The sequence below is a fragment of the Psittacula echo genome, assembly GCF_963264785.1.
Source record: "Psittacula echo genome assembly, chromosome: 7".
Taxonomy (NCBI): Eukaryota; Metazoa; Chordata; class Aves; order Psittaciformes; family Psittacidae; genus Psittacula; species Psittacula echo.
This window is the reverse complement of record NC_137740.1, coordinates 21,293,790-21,316,577: the sequence shown is the minus strand read 5'-3', so window position 1 is coordinate 21,316,577 and position 22,788 is coordinate 21,293,790. Positions and strand designations below refer to the sequence as shown.

General features: G+C 40.4%; 1 protein-coding gene across 2 annotated transcripts in view; it reads left to right on the top strand.

Annotated features, from left to right (window-relative positions):
* NTMT2 (N-terminal Xaa-Pro-Lys N-methyltransferase 2) overlaps positions 1-22,512 on the top strand; it is a 36,262-nt gene extending 13,750 nt beyond the window's left edge. The window contains exons 1-4 of one of the 2 annotated variants that reach the window (XM_080623020.1): positions 3,009-3,265; positions 10,754-10,929; positions 16,503-16,752; positions 19,291-22,512. In XM_080623020.1, the coding sequence (XP_080479146.1) occupies positions 3,112-3,265; positions 10,754-10,929; positions 16,503-16,752; positions 19,291-19,565 (855 nt within the window). In that variant the 5' untranslated portion in view covers positions 3,009-3,111 and the 3' untranslated portion in view covers positions 19,566-22,512. Of the gene's footprint in view, positions 1-3,008; positions 3,266-10,753; positions 10,930-16,502; positions 16,753-19,290 lie in introns of those variants that run through there. The other variant, XM_080623021.1, reaches the window with a different exon arrangement.
* Positions 22,513-22,788: the final 276 nt, after the last annotated feature.

The following is a 22,788-nucleotide window of genomic DNA, read 5'->3' as shown; positions in this document are numbered from 1 at the left end:
GTTGGGAATGGTACCTTGGAAAGACAGGTGCATATGTACCCATGCCTGTCCATCCTCATGGGTTTTATGGTGTCTCAGAGGAACAAAACTCCCTTTGCTGAGTGACACCAGGATGAGACCTATCGTAGACAGAGACATACACAAAATGACTGCACTTACCTTTTTCACTAAGGAAAGTGGGCTATGAGTATGTTATGAAATCACTAGCAGGGCATTAAAATAATAGGGACTGACTCTGAAATATGCTTGGCTTCCCATGTGTATGTATTCATTGTAATCAGCCAGATTCTCAGAGGATGTAAATTCAGAGAGGTTCACTAGAGTCACAGTAACTCGGGCATTTTGTAAGCACTGGGGAACTCAAATGCACAATTCAAAGAGAGTTAAGCTCCACTTTGTGCACAGAAGGCTGGAGAAACAGTGCTCTTTTCTGCTTTTGCACATCCTCCCAGTGAATGTAGAAACCCAGCCCTTGTGGGCCTCATGAGTGTCAAAGCTACGGGGAGCCCTGGAGCTGCAGTCCCAGCACCCTTCACAGTGCGTCCCAGCGTTTGACTCCACTAGGACACATCAGGGCTTAGGTTTCATCCTTGGAGTCACTGCTACCTCTAAGCAGAGGTCACTTTGCTATACAATGGGCATTGCCAAAACTACAGCCATGAGAAATTGAAACGTGGCGAAATGTGGTGTCAAATGCAGAACAGGTGGGCTCTGAGTTCCTAGGGGGTATCTTTTATTGGTGACAAAGTGAGCTTGTGCAATGTCTTTCCAAAGCGTTAACTTGCTGTCTTGATGCATCTGTTCCTGGTGCACTAACTGGCAAGTGGCTGAAAATAGATAAGCAAAGAGAAAGGGCCAGATTTGTGAGAAAACCAAGACATACCCCAGGATTGTATACGGGCCCACATATTGCAAAATTAGTTGGAGAGAGCCTGGTGTTTCTCTGATAAACCAGGAAGAAATTTGAAACCGAGTTATTTCAAGGGATGGCTGAAATGTTTAAGGTTGCATGAAAAACATTGCCCTCTGTTGAAGGAAGGGCACAAACTTTGGCAGTAGAACTGATCTAACCATTGCCATGATCCCACTCTCCCCAGCCCATCCTCAACTGCACATTTCTGCCTCCTTTCCTGCATTTCTCTGGCAGTTGTTAAGCTCTGTGCTGAACTGGTTCACACTGCTGGCCAGACAGAAAAAGCCAACTAATGTATCAAGCTGAAGTGGCTCTGCAGAGACCCCAGAAGTGCGAATGCGTGAGCAGGGAGGGGTGGAAGTGTAGAAATGTATTTTTTAGTACTTAGATTACTTTCGGCTCTCATGGAACCCACTGTAGCACACCTCTCTGACAGGAGGCAGGGAGGAGGTCTGCATTATTGGTAAGGCCACTGTGTATTTGTCTGTATGGCTACCTCCTCCACACTGCCATCTCAGGAAGCTGTTCCAGCCCCTGTACTGTAGCACATAAAAAATTCTCTTATGTCAGCTGTGGGCTGGACTGGGGAACTGATCCAACTTGAAAGAAAAATAAGTATATTTTTCTGAATAAGATTTATTCACAGATCTGTTCACCAGCACGTTTGCACAGTCATGTAGATTGGAACCTCTGGGGAAGCAGCGTGCCAGTGCAGTTAGGTGAGAATGAGTAGTACAGGATGGTAGTTGGGGAAACAAGAAAAGCAGTAATACCCAGGAATGTTTTTTTCCTCTGAGTACTTTTAGTAAGTAATATCAAAGTAGAGATACGGAGATTGACTGCTCCAAGGAAGTGAGTCATGTTGGAAAATATGCTTTAATCGACGCATTTTTCAATGCTGCTTAGCCTTATGTGTAGCTGAAGTACTAGTGATTTTCCTTGGTGGAGGCTAGGTCATCTTTGTTCTGCTCTCAGAAGCTTAATTAGATGTTTATTGGGAGTTTCAGTACTGCTCGGGACATATGGCAGCCCTTTTGTATTGGAAACATCCAGCTTTCTGATCGTGCATTGCTGCGTTAGTGTGCTTACACTGCAGACAGCTGGAATAAACAGCTTGTAAAGCAGATACTGTCATGGGCACAATGTGTGGAGGTCAGTGAAGTCAATACAAAGCCTCCATTCTCTTGCCGGGTACCTTTGTAACTCAGGAGGCTTGAAGCTCTACCACACTGAGTGCCTGAACTACCAAGGGGCAGAAAAAGTTTTGAAGCAGTACCTGTCTCTCCTTGTCCCTTGAGGGCCTGATACTCCTCAGGGATGGGATATACTTAGGATATACATCCTCCTTCATGTAGTGGTCTGAACCGCCTTCTCTTTGCCAGCCAATATATTTGTCTAAATTTGTTAAGGGCAGTTTACCTCATTTTGTTCTTCTGTGTATTTTGTTAGCTGAAGCAAAAAGCTGTTACTCTTCCCTGGCTTTATAATTCCTGTGTTCTTAGACAGTAATTTCTTCAAGCTAGCCTTTGCTGATGAGATAGTCTGTACCATTTAAACAGATTAAATTAACCTGGTATAGAGAGTGGCATGCCCTGGCCATAGACAGTGGCAAAGCATGAAGCTGAATCTATTGCTTTCTCTTTGCTTGCTATAGTCACGGTTTATTAGAACACACGGTAGTGTGTATGTAGAGGCATGTCCATGTTCTGTCTTCTGGCCTTCCTCTTGAGTGCCCCAGACTGAAAAACAGATAGCAAGGGAGAGACAGAGAAACAAAATCACCCTGTGAGATATAGAAGAGGGAGATAGGAGATCCTGGATAATATCAGAGTTCCTTTGAAGTGAAGGCTGAATAGATTAGGAAAAGTGTAATTGAATTAAAGCCACTTTCTTGGAATAGATGTACTTTTACTCCGGCTAAGCAATTTCCTGCTTGAGTTCTTTATCACTATCAGCACCTGCTTGTTTCAGAAGGTGACACTCCAGAGATTACTCTGAGCCAGTGCCAACAGCCAGCATTTCTCACTCCCCCCTCTCCCTCCTCCACCCCCTTCACTGCTCTGCACACACACCCTGATATAGAATGACAGCACACTGCCACAATTTAAACAACGCTGCCTCTGCCTCTTCGGAAGGACAGGTCCTCCAGAGAGCACCAGCCACAGAAACTGTCCACCCTTGCAAAAAACATCTTCATCATGGCATATAAAGCAGCACATTTGGCTTTTAAGTCACGCTGGCACAAGACAGATGAAGAACTCTGTCGGCACAGTATGTCTTTTGTCTTGCATAAAGCAATCCAAAATGACTTCTTTCAGAGTTACCTTTATCTGCTGGAAAAGCTTCCTCTGGGTGAGTAGCTGGTGTGTAGGAGTTTCTGTGTACATGTGTGACTGTGCTCCAGAAAGGCATGTGATGTTAGATGGTAGAGTGCAGGCACATTAATGACAATAAGTAGTAGTTTTGAGAAGCCTGGCTAGAGAGACTACGGTGCTAGCTAAACCATTTGGTAGTCTCTCTCAGCTCTGACTCATTCAGTACCCTGCTGTTTTACCTAAATACTCCACAGATTGTTAGAGGAGCGTGAGCGAAAGACCACAAGAGTGAAATAAAGTTGGGTTTCTAGCTGATGGTTCATTTTTTTTTTGACCGTTTAAATAAAACTTTCATTGACCTGTTTGGAACTTGGAAGGACAAATGCAAAACTAGCAGAGCTGACATGCCTTACTTTCTGTTGCTAGATAACCGATTTTGTTGTCATTCAGTGTGCCCTTAGCCTTGCCTTTTGCATTGTTTTGGACAAGTGCTTGAAAGGTAATGATTTAATTTTTCTTCAGGTGTCGTAATCCTTATCTCTGCAGCAGGCTGTCTAACCTCCTGTTTGTTAACTGGAAGGAAAATGCTTCCAAAATGTTTGTTTATAGCTGAATTTCAGTGACAGCCTCTGGTCCAGGATGCCAAGACAATTTTTTTTAGATGCAGAAAATGAATGTTCATTTCTCATGAAAATTTAGTCCTGAATAAGAAACAAAATTTCCCCAGGACAATATAGCTAAAACGCAGATTTGACTTGAGTCTGTATTACATTAGCATGTCAGTTTTTAAGCAGAATTGTTCACCTTATACTCAATATTAGAACTGCAGGAATTTAAGATGGAAAGGACGTGTCAGTGGAACCTGTTAAACTACTCTTCACAGTGAATTCTTGAGGCCTCCCTATTTGAATGATCCATTTAGGCGAGTGGATTGTTTTACCTGATTGTTCGAAATTACACAGACCCCGGTGAGAACTCTGCTCAAGAAGGTAGAATTCATGAGTTCTGTAAAGAAAAAAAAACATTTCTGTGTTATCTTAGTTTTTGATGTGGTTTTTCAAATGAAGCAATATCTGAAGCTATTTAAAATGAAACATGGAAGATAAATACTCCTATCCCTAGTGGTAGGTAGCTGTGAACAATGGAAAGGAAGGAAAGATGGAAAGGAAGGAAAGTCAATTATAGGTTGATAAAATCTCAAGAAGTCTGCGAAAATGTTATTCTTTCATTTGTTTTGGAAATAAACACAACATATTAGAAACTGAGCAGGATTTCTTACAGTGTTAACTGTTAGTGTAAGTACTAGTGGATCATTTTAAGGCTAGAAGGTACCAGTATGAACATCTAGCTTAGAATTTCATGTAAAGGTTCATGCAACATGCTTATAATGTATGACTGGATCACAGTGTATGTTTATGAAGGCAAAAATACCTTGGTTTAAGGACTGCAAATAACTGAAAATCCATCAGTCCAGCATTAAGCTGTTTCCAGGCTTAATTGCTTTATTCTTGTAAGAATATATTCTTTTTGTAGTCTGAATTTTAATTGAATTTCTATTCCCAGCCAACAAACATTGTAAAATGGTCTTATCAGATTAAAGTTTCCCCCTCTGCAGGTTCTTCATGACCCACATCATTAAAGCTTAGCTAAAGAGCTTCCAAGCTTGTTGCCATCTTAAAATCATAGAATCATAGAATAGTTAGGGTTGAAAAGGACCTTAAGATCATCTAGTTCCAACCCCCCTGCCATGGACAGGGACACCTCAAACTAAACCATGTCACCCAAGGCTCTATCCAACCTGGACTTGAATACCGCCAGGGATGGAGCATTCACAGCTTCCTTGGGCAACCCATTCCAGTGCCTCACCAAATTATCCAAATTATCATCTTATCCAAATTAATTTGACTCCATGGAAAAGGTACTGTAAATCTAGCCTTCATGTGAACATACAGCATGTCTGTTACTCCATGCTTATTGTCATGAAGTAAAAGTGTTCTTAAGGAGAGGTACTGTGGAGTAGCTTGCACACTGTGAATACACATGCAAGAAACTTCACAGCATGCTAGGATGTCATGGTCTGGATGGGTGGACAATAAGATATTTAAAATGCGGTTGGGTGATCAGGCTCAGAAAGTCGTGGTCAAATCTTGAGGTCAGAAGAATACTGCAAGAGTCTGTCTTGGGACCTGTCCTGTTTAACATCTTTATCAATAACCTGGGGGAGGTGAAGGACTGCTTGCTCATCCCATTGGCATATTGCAGCCAACTGGCAGGACTTGTCTACAAGTTCTAGATCAGGATTACCATTCAGAGGCACCTAAACAGGCTGGAGGAAAGAGACAGTGGGAACCTAGTGAAATTTTAATTCACCAAAATTCAAAAATAAATTCCAAGTCCTGTACCTGGAAAGGAAGAATCTTCGGCAACAAGAACACGAGTGGGGCAGTGGCTGGCCAGAGAGCAGTCCTAATATTAGGGCTTTGGTAGATAGCAACTGAAAATGAACCAGCAGTGTGTCCTGGCAGCAAAGGCAGCTGTATTGACAAAAGCATAGCTAGCTGATCAAGGGTAATAATGATCCCCTTTTATGCAACAGTCATTAGACCATATGCATGGACAATGGAACTCCCAATGCAGGAAATGACACAGAGCGAATTGAATGATCTTCAGGGTGGTGAGGGAACTGGAGCACATGCTCTATGAAGAGACACAGATAGAATGGGGCATGTTCAGCCAGAAGAGACAGTTTCAGAGAGACCAAGTATCAGCCTGCCAATACCTACAAGACCATGAAGAAGATGAAGCTGAGCTCTGCACAGTGGCATGAGGCAAGAGGACAAGACACAGTGGCCATAAATGGAAACAAACAAGGTTCAGCCTGGCTCTGAGGAAAAACTCTTTCCCCATGAGGACAGTCAGGCATTGGAACAGTTGCCCAGGGAGGTTGTGTAATTCTCCATCACTGGAGGTTTTCAAAACCTAGCTGAATAAAGAACTGACGAACCTCCTCTGACCTCATGTGTGTCCCTGCTTTAAGCATAAATTTGGACTACAGCCCTCCTTAAATCCCTTCCAACCTAGATTATACTGTGAACCAGTACTTCCTCTGATGTAGAGAACAGAATGTGGCAGGTCTGAACATCTCTGCAGAATGACATTTACCAGTTCAGTTCAGAGTGGAACTGAGCAGAAATTAACTGAACTTCTCAAGCTTCAAGACTACATCTGGATATTTCTGTGTGAACAGCATTAAACCAAAGCAACAACAAGACTGTGACCTAGTCAGGTAGTTAAGAGTGTGCTTAACCCTGAATGTGAATAAGAACACTGAAATTGAGCCTCACATTGAAACTTGCAGTTCTGTCCAGGGCCAGCAAGGTAGAAAGCTTGCTGAAAGCTATGCTAGCTCCATGCTTTCCCCACTCCATTGCTAGGCTCAGTGGTGGAGCACTGTTAGGCATGTTTACTTATGTGCTGAGCATATCTGCTATCACAGCCTGTTAAGAGGAACATATCACTTTTACAGACCAGGGTAACATTTATAAATAAAAGACGTGAGTAACTTTAGGCACTGATCCAATAATGTACTTAAATGTTCGTGAATACCCTTAGGCCCAGTGGACTTTAATGGAGCTACTCAGATGTTGGAAATTATGCATGTGTTTACATGGGCTATGGGACTTGGTGCCAGTGGGGTGAGATTTGTGGTGGAAAACTTAGATGATCGGTCCATAGAGATAAATATTCCCATGTGTGAGGCACGTGTCTTTAAGTAATATCTGCTTTGGGGGTTAGCTAGTGTTCATTCTCTACAAAACAGAATTTAAATGGTTCTTGGACCAGAGTAGAGAGGTGAATTCTGCCCTGCACCCAGATAACTGTTTTTCAACTGATGCACAAAGCAGATATTGCATGTGAAAGGGGATACTCATCAAGACTGGAATTAGTTCAGCATCTTGCAGAAAGTAGTTGAAGCCACAAAATAATGTTCACAAATAAAAACTTCAAAAAAATTACTTGCAGCATTTACTTCTGCCAGGGAAATTTAGCTGAGTAAACCCCACAACCAAGCAGGTTGGGGTTGCACCCAGCCTCATGTAGTAAGTGGTCTGTTTCTCTAGAGTTTTAGACCAGATGCACTGGGAAAAAAAATTCTGAACAGATCCATTACAAAATATGAGAGATAACATTTTGGACTTTGCAGGGCAAAAGGTCTTGGGTAGATAGATTCTGTCTAGTCCAGGGGTTGGCATTCAGCTATAGATCACCACTCTGCACCCTGACTGTCTTGGCAGAAACTTAAAATTAATGTCTCATGACTATGGAGTGACCTTTAGGGAGCCAGTTGTGTTCTGAGCCTGCTTTTGCAGTGCATTTGTTTTAGCCATCTCCACTTGGGGGACTTGCCAGCAGATCAGCTGAGACCAAGTGTACCATGAAAAAAGTTTCTTCTTGCTTTACTAAAACCACATTTCTAACCTTAAATCTTACAAGTTACCTGCCTTAACACTGAAAACTTTGTGAAAGACAGCTGCCCCCTGCAACATCTGAAAGAGTTGCACTCTCCATCATCCTATCCTGCCTATGCCCTACTTTACAAAGTTTGCTGAAATCAGACTGTGTATCCATAACAGACCTCATAAGTATTTCCTGATGCAAGAGGTAGTCCCACATGAGTCATGGGAAGGGAGGTGCCTCAGGCCAGACAGGTCCTGTGATGAGAGGGAGGTACAATGGAGCAGAGCTGCAACGCTAACTGCCACCAAGGGCATGTGCCTCCTCACTCTTCTCTTTTAGGGTAGGTTCTTGCAAGCTGGCAAACCTCCTTCTGCCTCTGGTCCTGCTGCTAGAGGCAGCCAGGCACAGCTGCAAGGCACATCAGAGTTGAGGTTAACTGGCTGTATCAGGAAAACTGGGTTGTAAACTGGGAGGATAGGCAGTATTGCAATTCATTAGAGGGAGGAGTAACCCTGAGGGAGCATGAGTGAGACTGTGGGTCCGCAGGAGATGTTGGGTACATTGCCACCCTTTACATTATTTGCATGCCCTCAGGTGGGAGACTTGCATAAAAAGATCTTGGCAAAGACTGATGAGTAGAAAGACGCTCTGGATGCTAAGCCCAGAGCTGGTTTTGAATGCCAGCACGTAAGGCAGAGCTCTGGGGCCCCAGCAGGCCCAGGAGGAGCTGCAGTCAGCTGGTGTATGCACGCAAGTCCCGGCAGGCATTCTGCAACCCTGATACTAGTTCTGAGTGAGAAATATGAGAGCATACACTACAGATCTGATATCCTGAATAGCATATCGTCCCCATGTGTTGCCTCAGGTCAGGCTCATGTTTTCAGTAGAAGGACTCTGACTATTTGTTGTTCATGCTGCCAGCTGCCTGCAGACAGCCTGTAAATGTCTTTCTCTTCAATCTGGTAAAACAGGATAAATCACTGTCTCTTGATTGGTCCATTAAACAAGGCTTAGAAATAATCACTGGACTCTTACATGGAAGTTCTAACAAATCTAACATGCAGTGATTCAGTTCTGTTCACCAGACAGGCTGGCATCTGAAACAGAGACACAGAGAAAACAAGATGGTGCCATTCCCAGGGGAAAGATGGAGATCATTTACTGGAAGAATCACAGCCACTGATGGAGTCTTTTTCCCAGGCTCTGGGAGTCATCCTGGCCGAGTTGTGCTAAGGATTGGCTGCTGCCCCCTTTGTATTAATTTCTCCAACTAAATGGTTTATTCTAAGTATGTGAATATAATCAGTGGAGTGTGTAGAACTCCCAGGTTTGACCCTTGCTGGGCTCAGTGCTTCTTGTGGTATAAATTTCTTAGGCATAACATAAATGTGTAATGGATTAAAGCTTTAATAGTATCCGTTCAGCAGTTGACTTAAGCAGGTGATGACAAGAGGGGCTGGTAAGGCTGCTTTTGTTGGATGAAGGATATGCCAGGCATGCTGCTTATGTGTAATCCAATAGCACTATTCTGTTCCGAGTGGTCCTTGGTGGTAATTATTCCCCATCCTACTTCCTTTGTCCTCCCCTTTGTTTGCCTCCAAAATGTCATTCTCCTGCTGAGGATGGGCAGGCACACACTTATCATTCCCTGCTGAGCTTGCTTGCCCTCAATAAATACATTCCAGGTTTATATTCAGGGTCTCTGGCCTAGCTCTCTTCCTCTGTGTGGAGGGCATAATTCCTGTCCCCAGCCATTGTAAGCAAGGCATGGCCTGTTCCCAGCAGCAACCAGCAGTGCTCCTGTGAAAGTTAAAAGGTGCAGTGACAAAGTACTGCTCCCCGATCCTTCTATGTAGACAGTCAGTAGGGAGCTCTCGCTTTTTACTGTTATTAACCCAAAAGGTGTTTGCTGCTGGATCATTTCCAGTTCTTTGAGCACAGTGGGAATCTGCAGCAGAGCTGGTCTCACACTGCAAGATTGTGCTTGCAAAGACTTGTTCCCAGTATGACTCCATCCCTCCTTATTGCTTAGCTTTTACAAGCAAGCCTGTGGTGGTGTTTTTGTTGGAAGATCTGTCAAACACACAGGAAAATGCCTGGACACTTGCATGTGCACAGGATAGTCAGGGGTGCTGGTTTCCAAGCAAACTGTTTATGGGCTGCCTCTATCCAGACTTTTAAGCTGCAAAACTAACTGCTTTTGATATGCTGATGCACATGGAGTATAGAAAAACCCAGGATGTGAAAGACAGGCATCAGTTTTTTAAAGAGTAATATATAATAATCTTTTACCCAGCAAAGCTGGCAGGTTTTAATAAAACAGCTTCAAACTTATGATTGCTGTATATTACCAGCAAAATAGACAACCAGTGAAAAGAAACATCCAAGCTCTGGCACACAGGAACTTTCCAGTGTATCACCCCCTGATTATCTTGCTCCTTGATCTGACAGATGAAAATTTAGTCCTGTCTCTTCTGAATGGTCTCCCTGCCTCTATACTCATGTAGGCCTGAGACTACCATCTGCTCTTTGGTTCAGCTTACTTGCAGTGCCACAGATTGTACAGTATCACTAAAAATAAACCAGAGGGAGTGCCTCATTCATACACTCTCTTGGTGTGCTCTCCATGCAGCTGTCAATGGCTAGAAAGCATATATGGAAATCTGCACAACAGTTAGGTTTGTGATAGCGGAAATGATGACCCTGAAGAGCAATAAATGCCATCCCCAGCTTTTCTGGGAGCAAATCAAGCCCCTTGCACTCTTAGGCATGCATTTTCACTTCAAACTTGAGATGATTTTTCACTGACATGAAAGATAGTGTGATGACAGAACTGATGTCTGAGCCTGAGAGGCACAGAATTTGCCCAAGGAGGACTGTGTCTCTTCAAGGTCTTGCAGGATTAAATCCAACACCTTTCCTTCCACCTTTGCTTTAGAAACAGAGGTTTGGTGGTTTGAAGGCTCTATTTAAGTTTATAGGTCTTCACCATTGTGTCTACAGAGCAATAAACTAAACCAGAAATGTCTTTCATTAACAGTAATAATAGTGATTTGTCTGCTTGCAGTGAAACTTTACGCTTTGACAAGTCAAGTTATCAATGGGGAGATGCAGTTCTATGCCAGGGCCAAACACTTCTACCAGGAGGTGCCAGCCACAGAAGAGGGCATGATGGGAGACTACATTGAGCTCTCCAATACAGACATTGAATCTTCCAAGGAGTTTCTGAGGAAGTTTGTTGGGGTGAGTCATTTAATCCCGTCTTCTGCAAGAAACAGTAGTGATGTGTCATAAATGACATGCACTATGCCCAATCAGATATATTTTAAATGGTACTGTGTGTCATATTTAATGTGCAATCACAGGTTATAACTGTCACTGGGTCAAGTAATGTGTTCTGCTAGCTCATGCATCATCAGGAATATACATTTTGCCTGGTCTTATGTCATTATTTACCTGTTTTGCATCCTTTTCTTAAACTCCAAAGCTGCAAAGAGGATTGGGCAAGTTCTTTTATCTGTGTTTGGGTGGGAGATTAATTTTCAGTGCAGGGCTGAGACCTTTCGTGATAAAACGGCTTCAGTGGGAGATTTGTCTGCGCAAATTCCTGCAGTCCATTTGGGAAAGTAGCTGAGACTAAATGCCAAGTTTCTGTTGTGCCTATTTATAGATATTTCTGAGAATACTGCAATGAAACCCAGCCCCCCTGTGCCACCCCTCCCCACCCCAAACATGAGCAGTATATAGAATAAGCTACCCATTAGGAATTTTTTTTTCTTTAGTGTTTCAGTGTCACTGGGGACCTTTGCAAGCAGATTTCTAAAGTTCTGTAAATATCTTCAAAGGTCTGCTTTGCCCTGTGATCTAGAGAGATGCCAAGTGGGATTTTAAAATCACCTACAATAGCAATAGCACTTTGGCACTTACGTTTCTGAAAACCCTGTTGATGTCTTTGGGAATCTGCGAATTTTTAAAGCTGTGATCTGATGATTTTCTGACTGTTCTTTCCTCTTCCCAGGGGAAAAGCCTACTAAATTAGCTCAACAACAGTATTAGATGCTAAAGAATCCATGAAGCCACAGGAAAACAAATATCTTTAGTTCTCCTGTTCACAAAATGACTAGTTCTTTATAACGCTACCATAAATCTTTCATTTTCTGCTCAAATGTACAAATTTGGGGTAGCCAGATGACCTTGTTTTAGTCTCAATGATCCACTATAGCAAAAAAGCTCAATAGTTTAATTAGATGTTATATATAAAAAAGGGCACACTTTAAATGGATTGAGATGGAAAATGAGTGTGGCTTAACAACAGATAGAAATCCTGTATAGCAGTGAAGAGCAACTTATGGCAAAGTTTCCTGTACCTGATAGAGGGAGGCTTTTGGGGCAGTGAGCCAGCAAAACACGAATGAACAGCTACATTTTTTCATTTACAGTCATTTGTATTAATACCAGTGCAAAAAGATTTCAAAACATTTTGAAGTCTAACTGTATCAGGCTTTTTACAAACACAAAATACAAAAATACAAAGAAAGTTCAGCAAGGCAGCTGAACCTGATGGTAAAATGGCATTTTCAGAAAAAATGAAATGCAACTTTTAAGTATCTGGCTCAAGGCATATTCCTTAAATATTACTTAAGTCTTGTTTTAAGGACATTTTGTGGAATGCAAGTGGTGCATAAAATTGTACTCAGGGAAGCATTTTACACTTCCTGGACATCATACAGATGCCATTTCCTGAACAGAAGGTTTATACCACACTGTTACGCTTTCTCATCTTCAAGACCCAAAAAGGAAAGAAGTACAGTCTGTAGCAGTTTCACATGCTGAAGAGAAGTTGTACCCAATGCATCAGGTATGATGACAGATACAGAATACTCCAGAGCAGAGTTCCTACTCCTATTATTAGCCAGGGATAGAAAGGATACTCTGAATGGCAAAGATCAAACAAGAAAAAAAAAACGCAAAACCCAGAAAGGAATCTGCATGTTTTGCGAATTCTGATTTAATATGTTAAAGTCTGTCCTCTGTTGAGATACAGTTGATTGGTTATGTTATTTATGGTTTATTTTCCTTTCTTACTACTGCAATTTGAATCCTACTCAATCAGACTCAAATATTTGCTGGCTTTCTGTAGTAGTGATTTTATTGTAAAGATAATTTGAGTTATGTCTTCCCAAGTTTATGGCTCTATGGATATTTTTTTTCCAATATGGTGATCAAGGTAGAAAAAAGCAGTTTGCTTCACCTGTAATATATAAACTATACTTTCTTCTTAAAAGAGAAGTTTAACAAAATCAGAAAATAGAAAAATTAGTTTCAGATCAACTGAACATATTTAATTTAATTTTTAATTGTTTTCCCCTATGAAAAACTTCTCCCTTTTTTTTCCAGAGTTTAAGTCAGTTCTAAAATGAAAAATGCTGTTTAGAAATGAAAAGTTGACAAGTTTGGGGTTTTTTTCCTTGAAAGTTGTGAAATAGAAGTATCTTTACATTTTTGACATTCTTTCCCATGTGTTTTGGCTATAACTCTTCTCTAGATTTGAAATACCAATTTTGCAGAGAGTTTTATTCTTCCAAAACTTGGTTTTCTGGCAAAACTAGTGCTCCTTGAAAAATGGTTGCCTGGTTCCACTCAAATTACCCATCTTGAGTTTGTCTGGCTGGTATGAAAATGCCACACAGTGACATTTCACTTACAGGACTGATGTTGCATACCTTCAGGGGTGGAATTTCTTAGCATGATTTCTTAGCACCACTGTAAATTGAGCTACAGATTTCTTTACGATTGGAGAATTTATCTTGTCTAGGTACATGGAAGGAATTACAAAGAAGACTAAGGACGTCACATGCTCTGATTGTGGGATTGGAGAGGACTTATATTTTAGCCTGTCTCCTTCCCAGGCAAGTCAAACTGAGTTAAAAGTGCCACTATGCTCAAGTTAAGTGGTTTTATGTGTGTGTGGGCAGAACTCAAACCAAGAGCAACATTACTTGAGCCAACAGTGCTGCACAGACAAGCTATAGGCTGTCTTAGATACAGACGTACTTGAAGGGTTATCAGCAGATAATTATTATGCAATAAACATTGCGTATTTATGGCAATGTATCCATTCCAGTTAAAGCCTTGATATCCACATAGTGTGTTTTCAAGTGCCTAATCCAGAGGTAATGTGTAAAAAAGGAAATAAAGAAAACAAAGAAACCATTAATTCAGAAACAGTTGTGAGCTATAGGTGTGTGAAATAATACAGATTATATTAACTTTATAGCTTCATTTCTGCCCTAAACCTTTTCTCCCTTTCTGCCCTCAGTTCACCTGCCTGATTGGTTACTTGCTGAATTAAAAGCTTCTTGAGAGTGATTTTCTTCTGTTTGATCAGGGAGGTGGAAGAGATGTTGTTGAAAACCTGATTTTTAAAATTTTTTAATAGAAGGAAAACCACTGTGATTTTTATTGATTTCTTGAACTCTGATTTATTTTTTATCCTGCATATCTACACTGCCTTCCTGCCCTTCCAAGACTTGAAGTAGCATCAGGAACATATTCCACAGCTCTCTTATCCCTAAGGAAATTTGTGAGTGCCCTCTTTAGCATTACAGAAGAATTTTTGGGTGTGTATGTGTCCTAAATGCTAGTGATTCTGAGTAATGGGGAGCAGATAATCAGAGGAGCAGTCAGTGTTAAATTTTGAAGCCTCTTCTGGCTTAAATTTTCACTTATATTGTTTTTTAAAATAAGGAGTCTGATTTTCAACTCAGGCTTTTGGGAAAATGATTGCCTTCCAAAGAAAATGTTAATACCCTGTCAAAGCTCTGAGCACTTCCAAACTGAGAATATATTAGCTGAACATGGACTTCCGTCAATATTTTCATTACAAACAGAGCCGTGGTGCTTCACAGGGCTTCTCAGCTGACTGCCTGATGCTCTTGCTCCCTTTCAGCAAAGTGTGGAATCAAGCTTCATCTCCCATGATTGTTCCCTTTCCTCTCCTCCACGGCAAATGGAGATGTGTTATCAGAGGTCCTTGCTGTGACGCATCATGGGAGATGAATTCCCTGTTTTGAGTGAGGTACTGTGACTATAGGTTCTCTGAAACACAAATATCAAAGATGTTCGGTGGCTTTTTGTTTAATTCTGTTAATTGTTTTGGTAGATCTTCCTGGTCTTCTCACCAGCTTTCTCAAAAGATTTTTACTTCATCACATCAGTGTAGGCCTGTACGTATCTGTCAGCAAACAATATGGAAATCCAAATGATCCAAACAGAGTTCCTTGTCCTTTCATAAAATCCTTGTTACAGCTTAGTAACTTACTGGTCATCAGTAAAAACCACATGCTTCTAAGTGCAGCCTATGAATGAAGAATGGCTCACATTTTCTGGCTAACTGGAAACAGGTAGTCTCCAGAGTCCAGTAGGGTTAAGGGCTTGAGGACTCTTGCACACATCAGGAGACTAATCTTCCTAGGTATACAAATTGGGACCAGCAGCCCTAGAGACTGGTGAAAGCCTTTGAGGTCCTTGTGCTCTTTCTGCAGTTACTTTATGTAATCAGATGCTCAGCCAGGCTATTCATAGTCATGTCATTGATGGTACTGTCCTTTGACCTTAATAATCTACTGAATTATCCAGTGAAGCAAGGCCAAAAAATGTGGTGAGTTACATGATTTATGCTTGATCATTGGAGAGGAGTTCTCCCAGTAAACAGGAAGAGCAAGACTGTACCTGGGCTTATTTCCTTTAAGAGCAGTGCAGTTGCAGCAGGGACTTTGGCCCATAGCTTTCACTTCAACACTCAGTTCCAGGGGACAGGGAAAAGTTATTTACATTTGCTTTTAATATATTTGTTTAACAGATAACTTTGGCCAGGGGAACTCCAATCTCACAATCAGTGCATGTACAGACTTACTTAAAATTTCTGGTTTACGGAACAGCAGCAGGCTCTTAAGAGACTTTATAGCTAGAATGGAAACCTTAGGGGTGAAACACAGCTGTCATTATAAAGCTCTTTTTACAGTGACTCATTATTTTTTCATAGACATAGCTTTTGTGCCACATTTTTTTCATGCCTGATCTCTGTCCAGAGATTGTATTTATGAAGGAAAAAAGAACAGTTATGCAAAATCTGCTCAATCATCTTTCTTGTCTCTATGCTTAAAAAAGAAATTCTGTATGTGCTCCAGTCCAAACCTTTTGAGTTGTCGTAACTTACCTACAACTTCAGCATCTTCATTCAAACACAGCTTGTTTTGAAAACTGCACTCTGGTCACAAGGATGCTGTGAATCTGCAGCGATGTCCATGGGTACCTCAGGAGTTCTTTGCTGCAGAAATTACTTCTTGTGTGCAGTATTTGATATATGCTTACTTTTTTGTTAGGCCTTTACAGGGCTCAAAATGAGGCTTATCTGGCCGTGTAGTTGATTGTGAGGTGTGAATATTTGATAGATAAAGTTGCAAGGATTTTACAAATACCAGTGGATCTTCTGAGAAAGCTAGGAGTTTGTGACAGATTATGTTGTTTCTTATACCAAGCAAAAACTTACTGTGTGGTAATAAATGCATGGCTGTAGTGAGGAAGTCCCATCAACAGCAGCCTGGAGCCCATAGCAGCCCAGTTCGACTCAAACATAGGTACCCAAAGCTGTATTGATACTGTCCCAGGTTCTTACCAGTCTTGCAACAGCTCTGCACAAATAAGGAAACAGGGCACTAGGCTTGGTGTACTAAAGGACATAGCAGTTAACATAGTTGCTATGATCTTTCAGGTGGTATTTTTCAGATTTCAACTGATTTTCTTGTATCCCACAGGGGGTGGGGAAAGCTGGCACCAACCGCGCCCTGGACTGTGGCTCTGGAATAGGTCGTATCAGCAAGCATGTCCTGTTACCAGTTTTTAAGAGTGTGGAATTGGTGGATATGATGGAGAATTTTCTGGCTGAGGTCCCAAACTACTTGCAGGGCAAGGAGGACAGAGTAGAGATGTATTACTGCAAAAGCCTCCAGGAATTCACTCCAGCCCCACAAAGATATGATGTCATCTGGATTCAGTGGGTTTCAGGTTAGTTCAGCATGATTCATCCAGCCCAGCATCTGAGAGAACTGTGCAGCCTGTGCTAAAGTGTATGTTAAAAGAATGATGCAGCTGTAAAAGGAGATTCAGTTCTTTGGGGCTGCTTCCTAAAACTCACAAGAGACTCCTGAGAGCTCTCCCCAGCCACATGCACAGTTTGTACAAATCAAGTTGGGTTTTTTAAGGTCACTTACTGGAGGAACATACATGCTTTTGGCAAGTAGCCTGCATGCTAAGGTACCTCTGAGGAATGGGCCTTACCTATGGGTTTTCTTGAACAGGAATGCTACTTTTTTGTTGCCAGTGCTGCAGACATGGGGTTGGCCTCAGCAACAGGGATTTCTTAATCTGATGTCTTGGGGGTATTTCAGGAAACAATCTGAAAAAAGCCACAGTTGAAATCACCAATATCTGTAAACAAGATCATGTCTTATACATGCATTGATGCTTATCAAACAGGTTTACTTAGCTATGTGTCACAGTACCCCTCATATGAGAAGTATCTGCTTCCAAGCCAACGCAACCACTCTCAATTTTTTCTAGAAAACCTGCTGCAGCACCTAACTGTCCTCCCAAAAAAGGTTTTCTCTTAATCTGTGAACCTAAGTGTCCACAGTGCAGTTTCAGCTGGCAAGAAGTCATTATTCTAAAGTGTAAGAGAAGGCCCAAACAACTCCTTCTCTTCAAAAGCCTGGAGAAAGTTTCTTGCTATTCAAAAAAGAAAAAAAAGAAAAAAAAAAAAAAAAATTTGAGAGATTAGCACAGGAGGTGGTTTTATTCAAGAACACTTTTTTGTCTTCTACGCATAGTCTTAAAAAGTGATGAAACTGAGCTTCTTAGAACAGGTCTTCATAGCTGTAGTTGCTTCAGAACAGTATAATTTTCCTTTGTATTTTTGCTTTTCTTGAATAACCAATCATTGCAGTAAATGTAGCTCCTGCCTTATATTTTGAGCAAATCCGAGTCAACATGAGCTAAGACTTGTCTGAGACTGTGCTTATCAGCTATGTAGCTGCTACCAAAGGGACCATATGCCTTTTCTTTAGCGTAGAAATAGATCTGAATCTGCTTCCTCCATCAATTTCTGTGAAATACATAGTGATCTAAGTATTAATTAAACTTCTACCTCTATCTTGAATTTGGCTGGAATATGCCAACAAGCTCAATGCTTTCTGGTGAAGCAAGGGCAGGACTGTCTTGTAGAGAGCAACACCATGAAAATCTCATTTTGTTAGGAAAGTAGGCTAAAAGCTAAGTTAAGAGAACATTAAGTTCCAAATAAGGGGTACAAGAGCTTCAATGAATATTGCTGATGCAGTCTTGATTTGTCTTATGTAGCATAAGTTTTTGAGCCCAGGCTGTTATTTTATGAAAAAATAAGAATGCAGGTTTACATTTCATGCAGAAATCACTATTGTCCTTCAGTTTGAAAGGTATTCAGCTTTAGGCTTAGGAGATTTTTTCTTTTTTTTGGGGAGGGGTGGTTAAAGAAACCTGACATGCTATGTCAAAATGTGGTTTTGAAATGACAACTTCCATTTATAAAAGTTTAAATCTTCCATCAAGAGAACTAAATATTTTGACTAGAAAACGCAAACAATTACTTTTAAAAAAAAATCATTCAGTTTCTGACCACCTGTCCTTGTTAATTCATTTTAGATGTTTCACATGTGAGAGTTCTCATTTTGCTTTTCTCAGAGCTCTGCACTACTGTACTCAACATAACAGAAGTATTGATCTTTGGGCAGGAAGGATGAAAACCACAATCCCAATAACATACTGACAAATGTACTATTTTTTAGTGTATACAGTGTATGCAGAAATCACAACAGTAGAGAGTAATATAAAGAGTTTATTTGGCCATTTGGAAGGTCTTGCATTCCACATTGGATCTTTGATCAAGAACTCCTTTGGGTACACAATGTTACACAAAGTTATAGAGATTTGTAGCATTAAAAGACAGAAGGGATTGTTACATTATCTTGTTGGACCTACTCTGTATCACAAGTGGTTATAGTCATTCCTTTACCCTTGTACTGAGCCCAATAGTTTGTGTTCAATTAAAACATGTATTGAGAAATTCAACCACGCTTGATTTGAGGACTTCAAGAAGTGGTAAACATCACTTCTGTTGGTAGTTTCCAATGGGTAATTACTTACACTGTCAAACAGTTGTCACTTATTTCCAATATGAATTTCTTTGGTTCCAGCTCCCTGCCACTGATTCTTATTATGACTTTAACCACCGGACTAAAGAACCGTTCAGCACACAGTATTTTCTCCACTACTCCCCTTGACTTCTGTCCACATCTGGTGCTACTACTAATATGGATCCTAAATGCTGATTTGAGCTTGTAATGATTGATCTCATTGATTTGCCCAAGATTTCATAATTAAATCTGGCAGGACTAGAATTTCTCTTGCAATAAATAGGATATGGAGACTCAGAATAAGGCATCATTCTGATATGTAAAGTGGGAATTTAAATGGTTAATAGTGATCTGTTTTCCATCTTTTCATCTGTAGGATATCTGACGGATAAAGATCTCCTGGAGTTTCTTATCCGGTGCCAGAATGGCTTGAAGGATAATGGTGTTATCATTCTCAAGGACAATGTAGCCAGGGAGGGCTGTATCCTGGATTGTCTGGATAGTAGTGTGATTCGAGACCTGAACATCCTCCACAGCCTCATTGAAATGAGTGGACTCACCATCCTGCGAGAGGAGAGGCAGGAGGGATTCCCTGAGCAGTGTGTCCCTGTCTGGATGCTGGCCATGCAGAAAGGCCCTGGCCATTCCTGATTTCATAGTGAGACTGCAGAGACTGGACTATGGATGAACCACAGGACTGGGAAGGAGAAAAGCATCTACTAGAATCCACCTAACCACACATTGCTACTACTATAACTCTATAGCAGCAACTCCTAAAGGGTCAGGAGAGAATTACAATTGAGCCAGCTTCTCCAGCATATAGTCTGCTTCTAAACCCTGTCTCCTTCATTATTCTCTCCGTTTTTAAAAGCCTTTCTAAGAGCTTCTTGTCAGATCTCTCTTTCATTAAGAAGTTAATACTGGACAAATCTAATAGAAAATAATTAGGTCTGAAGTCTCTGTAGTGGCTAATGCCTTTTGGAGTGTTCTGTATGAGGTGTTAACAAATAAGCCTGATTTTTACTATGGCATTTTAATCTTCTTGGAGTTTAAGAAGGATCTATCAGATCACTGAAGCAAGAAATTCAAATACTTCTGGAAATCCTAACCTGAATTTTGACTGTCATCACTATCTCTAAATTATTTAGACAAAAAATATGAGAAAAGTTTTATCTGTTTGTTGGCCTCAGCTATTCATTTTGGGGGAGTTTTGTTTGGTTGATTTTTTGCATTTCTGTCAGTTTGGACAATAAGACAGCCTGCCTAATTTTCCATTAACCTGATTAATTTTCCATTTTAGTTCCATTTAGGAACTACTTTATTTTCCTGATGTTTCTGCCATAGAGCAATAGTGGCGCTTAACAGTTTTTACACTCCAGGATAAAACTTAGATGACAAATATATGCATGTTTGCATTGAAATTTTGTGAAAAGATTGCCCCACAAATTACATTCTGAAAAATATTTTTTCAAAATGTTCAAAGTGGAAACCACTTGAAAGCTTCTCTGTATTATACATACCACTGTAAATTTCTTGCTTTCCCACATTGAGAGCAAGTCTGGCACCATATGCAGCTAATGGGATTTCATGGGGCGTTACTAGTAAGACTGTATTAAGTTACTTAATAATATATTATATAAGTTACTATATATATATAATATATATAATATATATATTATATAAGTTACTAGTAAGACAGTATTGTATTAATTAACAACTGTACTAAACTGCAGAGGGTGATAGTGTAACCCAAAAACATCTCAGATTTATATTCAAACAGGAGCTCTAGAAGCCTGGATTTGAAAATACTAACACAAATACTATCTCCTTATGGTTCACAGAAATTACACATTAAGCTTCTCATCCTCCTCTTAGAGGCACAGAAAGTGCTGTGAGAGGGCAGAAGTTCATTTTGCAAATAAAATCAGAATTTGAAATTCTGCTTCATTCTGAGTGAGGACAAGAAGGGAGAATTTTGAAGGAAAACCACACAACCGCAGACTTTCCCATTCAGACAAAATCAAATGTTTATCTTGAATTGGGCTTTTAAAATAATTTGCACTTCAAATGTCATTAAATGCAGTAAAAAGTAAATTAAATATGGCTTGTTCAAAATTCTGGAAATTGAATTATGACATTAGAATGGACTCTTTTGACTCTCTCAGAATTTTTATCATGTTTTATTCTTCTGAAAAGCTATTCTGGCAAAACTAACCAGCTTTTATAATGAGTTGCATTATGACAAACCTCCATGTTCTGATGGAAAGGGGTTCTATAAAACATCCTCCACATGACTGTAGGCACAATTGTCTGTGTTAAATATTGTCATCTGTGTTAGACTAATTTACATAGAAGCCTGAAGATAACAAGATCAAGGAACCTCTCAGCTGGATTTTAGAACCCTCTGCCATCCTTTGATAACAAATCTCCAGTTTTGGTTTTAATTGCATAACTCATCTTCTCTAGCAGTATGGTTGCGTATGTTGAGAATTTCCAGTTTATGGCAGAGGGCTTCCTGTGATCAGATCTTGTCCAGTGAATGTCCTCTTAATGTGGCATCACTAATTGCAGCATTAAGGAAGACAACCCTGGTGATTTGGTGAGTTTTCTGGCGTGTCGTATAACCATGAAACCTATAGTTCCCATGACACAGATGCTTCTGGAATGTTTTGTCTAATCTTTCCATTCTAATTAACTGGTAATGGATGTAAATTTAGTATATAATATTGATAAAAATCTTAGGTGAACACTTACATTCTGGAATTGTCCCCAGCACTAAATACTTCAAATTCCCTTTAAGCTACTACAATACTTTTATTCTGCTAAGGCTGCTAAAATCTGGTGCGGTCTTTGTGTACATATGAGTATGTGCAGATATTTGAAGGAAATCCAGTCATTTGGTTTACAGGAAAGAGGAATCAGTCCTATAGCTAGTAACACTGGTTAGCAATAACAGGAGAATATTTAAAAGGCCTTTACATGGATTACAAATTAATTTGCCCTTAATAATTTTTTCTTGTAGCCAGAGTCATCTGTCATGGTACAGAATACTTGGGGATTGCTGGAGATCATAGTACAATCGTGCCTGTGCCAGGCATGTCTGAATGATGTTGATCACTACAATGGTGAGAGAATGGCATTGTGGAAGTAGGAAGTAAACAATTTTATGCAAATCTAAACAGCTGCCACATCTCACAGGGCAGAATATATCAGATGTTCACTTACACACCAGTGTGGGTGCCGTTCAGTAAAGAAAGATATGGTTCCAAGATGGATATAAGAATGTAAAGGGGTTTAGGATGAAATGTAGAATATAAATGATTGGTACTGTTATCAATGAAATACAATTTTCAAGGCAAAAATGGTCTTCCTGTGTTTTGTACATCTTTCCTATATGAATTTCCAGAATACATATATTTAAGCATATAATGAAAATTGGTTCCCTTAACTATGTGAGAACAGAGACAAATAAAATCACAATTTACTAGAAAAACACATATTTCATGGTTCCCACATTCCTGGAAATTAATGTTTCATGGCTATGTTGCTTCCACAGTAAAATATTAAAGCTTTTCTGGTGACATAATGAACCTCAAAAGTAAAGACACACAAGCCCTCCAGGGCTTACATGCATGAGATTGCTGCAAACTGAATAATATTTTGTTTCCCACTTTTCCAAGATACATTTTTAATTCAAGTCCTCCTAGTCAACCAGTGTAGGCCACCCGTAAATGTTCATGAATTTGGGTAAGGGCCATCCTTGGCTTAAAAGATATGGGCTTTCTGGACTTTACCATAGTATACAGTAACAATAATAATGAATCACAGATTTCAGGGAGAGGATCTTGCTTAGAAATCATGTATGTATCAGTTG